General features: G+C 43.2%; 1 protein-coding gene across 1 annotated transcript; it reads right to left on the bottom strand.

Moving 5' to 3' along the window:
* Window positions 1-173: 173 nt before the first annotated feature.
* Window positions 174-1282, bottom strand: LOC121985220 (NDR1/HIN1-like protein 6). The gene has a single exon (XM_042538531.1). It carries the CDS (start codon window positions 1102-1104, stop codon window positions 355-357), a length of 750 nt encoding a protein of 249 aa, XP_042394465.1. The 5' UTR covers window positions 1105-1282; the 3' UTR covers window positions 174-354.
* Window positions 1283-7479: the final 6197 nt, after the last annotated feature.

Raw genomic sequence — 7479 nt, 5'->3', positions numbered from 1 at the left:
CGTCCGTTTCGACATGTGTCTGGGGGGATGCCCTCCATCATCGGGGGGATGCGAGCACGTGCCAACCTTCTCCCACCGACACTCCTCGAATCCACTCGTCAATCAGCCACGCTGAAATTTCAACCACATTCAACGGATTTTTAATTTCTCCCTCGAACAACATCACGCCGAAATAAATAAATAATAATAATTGAAGAAGAACCAATCCGATCATTTTACAATCGATAAGAAAATGCAACATCACGATAATACTTGCAATCGTAGAAGAAAAATCCATTCCTAATTTTAGAAACCATCGTCGGATTATCCGCTCGCTCTGCTCTGCTCTGTTTTTTCTTTTTCTTTTTGTGGTCACTAGATGCTCCACTTCCAGATCTTGAGGCGGAGCTTGACGGTGCAGTCGCCGCCCGGCGAGGCGGCGGCCGCCTTCTTCCCTGCGGGCAGCGCCACGGTGAGTCCCTCGCACCGCACCTTCATGCCGATCCGCTTCGTCTTCAGCCCGCCAATCTTCACGCCGGCCTTCGTCTCCATCTCCACCTCCGCCGGCACCCCGCCGCGGTTCCTCCGCAGGCCCGATGCCGTCGCGGCGTCCAGCGATTGGCCGGAGATGGAAGCCGGAGCTGAGAGCGGGGTCACGCTCCCCGCGTCCTGGACGAACGCGCTGAAGGATCCGTCGCCGATGTCGGCGCCGCCGGAGAGGATGGAGAAGGTGATGGGGTCGTAGAGGTAGGCGAGCTTCTTGTTGGGGTTGCGGGAGGTGACGTTGAGGTCGAGCCGGGATGCGAGGTGGCCGGAGGAGGAGACATTGAAGGAAACCACGCGGAGCGTGGAGACGGAGAAAGCCGGGCGGCGCGGGCGGTAAATGGCGTAGAAAATGCCGCCGGCGAGAGCGGCGAGGATGACGAGCAGGGCCAGGAGCATGACGAAGCAGAGGCAGCACGAGCAGCAGAGCCCTCGGCGCCGACGAGGGGCTGCCTTGGCGGGATAGGGGCGGTAGGCGAGGCGGGTGGCGCCGGTCGACTGGGCCTTGGTGGGCGGGAAGGCCGGGGGGCCTCCGGGCCGGGCGGTGGGCTTGGACGGAGGAAGGTAGGCGCCGTCTGACATCGCCGCCGCTTCTCCTGAATTCCTCAACGGCACCGCCTTCTCTGCCCGCGAGCGAGAGCTAGCAAGGAGGGAGATCTACAAGCCAATAAAGAGACAGGAGGAAGAGGAAGAGGAAGAGGAAGAGGAGAGGAGTGAGAGGAGAAGAAAAGAACACTCCACCGCCCGGCCACGGCAGATGGCGCCAACTCACCTAATTTTGGCTAAAATAATTTTCTTTTTTTTCCTTTTTAAAAAATCAGTAGCCGTCCAATCGCCATCGAACGGTGCAAAAGTAATTAGAAAAAAGATAGAAATTAAAATAATAAATTATAATGATAATAAAATAGATGAAGGCACGGTAGAAAGTGGGAAATGATGTATGTATATGAAAGATGTGTACCACCTCACTTGTTTTATTTTTAAGATATCAAAATCATGCCTAGTTGGAAATGATTGGCCACTTGGTGGCACACATTGGGACCGAATCTGATTCGTTAAAAGAAGGAGAAAAAGAAAAAGGCTTTCGCTAGAGAGATATCTCTGGAATTCTTCTTATTATCAGGGTCATCTTAATTATATTTTAAGTTTTTTGTTTTTTTAGTAGATTTTACTGACCGTGCATTGGAACAAAAAAAGGGAGAGGATGCACATGGTGGGGATAACTTAGGCCAAAAGGAGGAGATTTAGGGAGATTTAGGGAAGTAGAGTTAAGTTTTATAGTATTTAAGTTTATTTAATAAGATAATTGGGGTACGTTAAGTCTAAAATGAATCAATATGTTGAAATAATTATTTAAACTTAACTTGAATTTTTTTTACGAGCTTGAGTTTGATTCATTTAGATACTATTGAATTCTCAATTCAAGCTTATTTAATCATATTTAGATATTATCAAATTCTCAATTCAAATTTATCTGATTGTTTAAAAATTTTATAATTTTAAGCTTATTTAATTAATTATTAAGCTTGATAATATAAAATTATTCGTTAATTTTGATTTTTTTATTTACGATGCCGATAAGAATTTTATTTATGAACATATTTTATAAATTTCGTTCGTGGTTCATGAACATTATTTATAAACTTTATCTGTAAACATTATTCATGAACGACCGACCCCAGACTAATTTATTAGTACTGGGACTTGAACCTAGGTCTTTTAAATTAAAATTTAATATCCTAACCAACTAGACTATAACTATCAAAGTTGGGAGAAGAGTAAGAGAGATATTTATTAATTTATTAATTCATAATCATTTGCCAATAAATAATTACATATGTTAGTTATTATTTAATAACTAATTAATAATTTTCTTTCACTATATATTTATTATTAATAAGTCCAACAACATCGGGTTCCGATAACTGATTTTGATTACCAATAAGAATACGAGAGCAATAAAAATTATTAGTAGCAACAATTTACATAGAACTATTGTTAAAAATATCCAATATCAACATTTTCAAGTTTGCTTTTAATAATTTGATCATTAAGAGTGTTTAAAAATAGTGCTTTATTCAAATCGATGCTAAAATTATAAATAAATGTAGTTTGAAAATCAATTTTAAAATATTAGAGCAATAAAAATGATTTATAGTAGTACTTTATAGGAAATAATGTTAAAAGTATTCGGTATGAATAGTTTGATAACTATTCTTAAAAGTTAAAGCAATAGAAATAGTTTGTAACAATATTTTACAACCACTACTAAAATTATCTAATATTAACAATTTTAAGATTACTTTTAATAGTTGAATCATTAAGAATGATTTACAATAGCGGTTTATTCAAATTGATGCTAAAGCTATTCCATAAGAGTCGTTGCAAAACCACTATAAAAAGGTAAGATAATAAAAATAATTTAGTTTAAACCAATTTTATTGTTCAATTTTTAAGAGCGGTGTTAAAACTGCTCCTAATAAACTGCTCCTATATGGATTTTTTTTTCCTTTTTTTATAGTGATTGTGGGGGTGATGGAGGTGATAGAGATGGTGGTGGTGACCATGATAATGCTGAAGCTGATAGTGGTATATGGGGGTAATGAAGGTGGTGGAGAGGTATAGATCCCCCCCCCCCCAAAAAGCAACTAAAAACATAAGAGAGTTGTATTGTTACTCTAATATCAACTTTGATTGTGGTTGAAACAATTTTGTTGCCCTTAAGATAATGGTACAGTGGCAGGGTACCTTTTTAGTTTCCTAGGCATCTAAGGATCGAATCCTAGTTTCGAAAAATTAATAGATGAATTTCCTTTGATGGATAGTTAACATAAAAACGCTGGACTGATGGGTTGTCTGTTGTGGGCGCTTCTCGATTTACCTATGTGGTTAGTGAAAAACTTTAGTGTGACTGAGCCGATCATCCTTAGGATTAGTCGGTGTAAGTTGAATACCTGGTGCCAACTGAAAGTAAAAAAATAAGACAATTTTACTAGTCATTGAAGGCCACCATGGTGAAACACTATGTGTAAGTACTGTTGGTGCATGTTGCACTAATAATATACTTTTGATGTATAATAAATAGGTTAAAGTTAGATGTGTTGTTTGTCTAACTTCTTTACCAAGTGTGCAGGAGTTGACTAGTCTGAAGGGCCTGACACCAGGCTAAAATCCAGCTAGGTCCGCTGGACCCGATAGCTAGTGGGAAGTCCAAATAGGTCCGTGGGATCCGAAATTTGACGGGAAGTCCGGTTGGATCCGTGGTACCTGACAACCGGCTAAAGTCCAGTTGGGTCCGCGGGATCTGACAACTGGCGGGAAGACCTAGTGGGTCAAAGGCAAGTCAAGCGACTGCAAGTGGTAAGTGAAGGTATGCAACTAGAGGAGAGATCTAGTGAGGATGCGTTCTCAGTTGAGGGAACTGTAGGCATGGTTCAACTTAGGTCCATTTAGGAAATCTAAGTTGAGACCTTGACTAGATCCTAGTCTCGAGGAGATATGATCTAATTACTACTATTTTATTGTGTTGTGCTAACTTTGTTTTGCAGGATAAATATATTTTCTGTTGCTTGGACTAACCCTTTTCTACAAGGAATAAGTTGTTGAAGAAAAGGGGAGTTTGGGCATACAGAAGGGATCTGGGAACCCGGACCAGCTCGCCCGGGCGGGTGTCACAGGCACCCAGACGATTCGAGCGCCTGGAGTCGGTCCAGGCGCCCGGACCCGAAAACTCATATAGGTGCTGAGTTGGAGCACGTCGATTAGTTGAGCCACGTCAGCATGATCTAGGTGCCCGAAGGGGTTCTAGGCGCCTAAAATGGGCCTATATAAGGGTCTTCGACTAGCAGCTTCAGATATCAATTATTATGACTTTTATATTCAAGTGCTGCTCTGAAAAGACTATAACGATACCGAAAGGCTGCTCTGAAGTTCAAGGAACGAGAGATTTCATTTTCCTTTCTATTTGTCGGTAACTTTATTATTTTTAGTTCTTGTACTCAGCTTTTGTAATACTTTTATGAACTGATAGTGATCGCTCAATGAAAGCATTCGACGAGTGCGGCCCTTAGAGTAGGAGTCGTCGAAGGCTCCAGACTAAGAAAAAAATGACTTGTGTTAGTGTTTGGTTTTGCTATTTCCTTTCCTTCTTATTTTCGTTGCATAACTTATTTTTAGTCACAATTTTCACTGAACGCTATTCACCCCCTCTAGTGCCTTTCTAATCCTACAAGTACCTCATAGTAATTTTGATATGATCTACCAAGTTAAAGTTATGTCATGTTATGTTTGATCCTAATGTCTAAGTATGCAGGAGCTTAGGAACACAAGAAGTTGAGCAGAAGACGCAGCTAGCAAAAAGGATGGCACGGGAAAGGAGCCGACATTCGAGGGACGAGGTACTACGGAATAATATATCAATGGACGAGAAGGATGTGCACGACATTAGAGGGATGAGAAACCAGGAAGAAAGCCTGCTCGAAGAGAAGGTTGGATCTGGGTTCGGGTGAGCTCAACTCCGATTAGCTAGAGTATCACCTGTTGGGCAATTTCCCTAGGTCAAGTTTGACTAGTTTTACTAAGCTTGAGTTGAGTCAAGATTGACAAGGGATTTGAGTTTTGATGTTTGACAATATATGGAGATTTCTAGGGCAATCGTCCAGTTGTGGAGATGGTCAAAGAGTTGACCAGGATGATGAGAATACAAGTCAAGTAGGTCAAGGTTGACAAGAGACTTGACTGGGAAAGTCCTAACTAGAGGTTAGGCGTATGGAGGTCCTAACTGGAGTTTAGGCAGTGGTGGAAGTTCTAACTGGAGGTTAGGCAAATTGGAAAATCCTAGTGAAGCTAGGCAGGAGAAAGTCCAGGTGAGGAGCCAGGCAACGGGAAAGTCCAAGTGTGATCTTGGTAAAGTAGAAAGTCTTGGTGAGGAGCCAGGCAATTGAAAAGTCCAAGTGTGATCTTGGCAAAGGAGAAAGTCCTGGTGAAGAGTCAGACAATGGGAAAGCCCAAGTGTGATCTTGGCAAAGGAGAAAGTCTTGATGAGGAGCCAGGCAAGTGGAAAGTCCAAGTACGATCTTGGCAAAGGTTGTCAGCCCAAGTATGTGGTCTTGGCAAGGTAAGTCCTAGTGTGACTTGGCAAGGAGAACTCGACAACTAGGATGAGGCCGAAGGAAACTCTTGAAGGCAAGGCGTGAAGGATAAGAGATATCCGAGGGACGCAAGGCTGATGGAGGAGGCTAGAAGGCTAGTTCGAGATTGGTCGGGTGTGGCCAAATGCTAGGCATGGAGACCCAACAGGTCATGGTTTACCGGGAGTTGGGTTTGGGAATTTGGACTTGAGTTTGAGTCAAGTCCAGGCTGGTCAATCGATCGGGTGATCGATTGAACCAGAGTCCAATAGATCAGTGGATCGATTCGAGTGTGCTGCGATTGTGGGAAGGCCCAATCAATCAGTCGATCAATTGGGATGTGAAATCACGAGCACAGAAGCTTTCCCAATCGATCGGGCGATCGATTGGGAGTTGCCAATCAATCGGTAGATCGATTGGGCAGCAGGAGTTCTCGCGCGATCGCGAGAGCACAGAAAGGCTCTGAATCGATCGGGCGATCGATTCAGGTAGTCTCAATCGATCGATCGATCGATTCAGGTAGTCCCAATCGATCGGTCGATCGATTGGGAAGTGACCGTTGGGCAGGAAACGAGCGATGGACGATTGGGATGGAGCGGTGCTGACGTGACAATCGATTGGGAGCACTGTTTAAAACCTGGGCGAAGCATTTTCTTCATCAGATTTTTGTGATTTGTTTTCTGCAAGCTTTGTACGATCTTCATAGCGATTTCTCCAGCACTCACGCCAGTTCTTGAAGGCACTTGGGGAGCATCTCCAAGGTTCAAGAGGCAACATCAAGTAGCAAGAAGAAAGGTGTATTTACTTGTATTCTTGTAATTTCTTCTAGTATTTGTGTTTGTGTTGTGTGTGAGTTTGTACGAGGCTTCTCCGCCTCCGACTGCGACCGAGAAGGAGGTTTTCATTGTGGAGATAGCGTGTCGTGTGTGGATCCTTGGATTAGTCACCTCATCTTGAGGTGGATACCAAGTAAATCTACTTGTTAGCATTGTATAGTTTGTCTTCGAGTTGTATTCCGCTGCAAACCATAAGATGAAGCAAACGACGCAAGCGCGCGACGAACAGCTATTCACCCCCCCTCTAGCGGGAACATCGGTCCAAACAATTGGTATCAGAGCGAGGTCGCTCTTCTACGGACTAACCGTCAAGAGAGCAAGAAGCTAGAGAAAGAAGAAGATGGAGAGTGAAGGACCTCTCAGATGGGACATCCGAATTCCACCTCCGTACAACAAAGAGGACTTCAATTTTTGGAGGAATCGATTGGAGACTTGGTTCCAAATGGATTGGAACCAATGGATGGTCTTGGAGGACCCATTTGAAGCTCCAACGGATAAGAAGGGTAAATGCTTCCGACCTCGACATTGGACCGAGGAAAAAGGAACAAGCGGAGGCCGATAAGGAGGTAACGAAAATTTTGTTGAATTTATTACCTTCTAATATCCTTTTGAGTGTAGGTGAATACACAAGTGCATGTGATCTTTGGAAAAAGATCATTGCCTATCATGAGAACCCTACACAACTCCAAGGAGTGGAGGACCCCAAGGAGAAGGGCTCATTGGTCCAAGAAGAGAAGGACCAATCCGATGTTGACATAAGGTCAACATTCGAGGAGAAGAAGGAAGAGGAGGAGAAGGAAGAAGATGAGAGATCCTCTACATCTTCAAGAGAGGAAGAGATGGAAGTATCCATATCCTCAAGAGTTGAAGAGGTGGAAGCACCTACACCCTCAAGAGGAGAAGAAGGGGAAGATGATGCAACCTCCACAATGCAAGTTACATCAAATGGAGAATAAAGCATCATCCCTACAAGCAAAGATATAGAAACCTCA

The sequence above is a fragment of the Zingiber officinale genome, chromosome 5B, assembly GCF_018446385.1.
Source record: "Zingiber officinale cultivar Zhangliang chromosome 5B, Zo_v1.1, whole genome shotgun sequence".
Classification (NCBI taxonomy): domain Eukaryota; kingdom Viridiplantae; phylum Streptophyta; class Magnoliopsida; order Zingiberales; family Zingiberaceae; genus Zingiber; species Zingiber officinale.
This window is presented reverse-complemented; position numbering and strand designations above follow the sequence as displayed.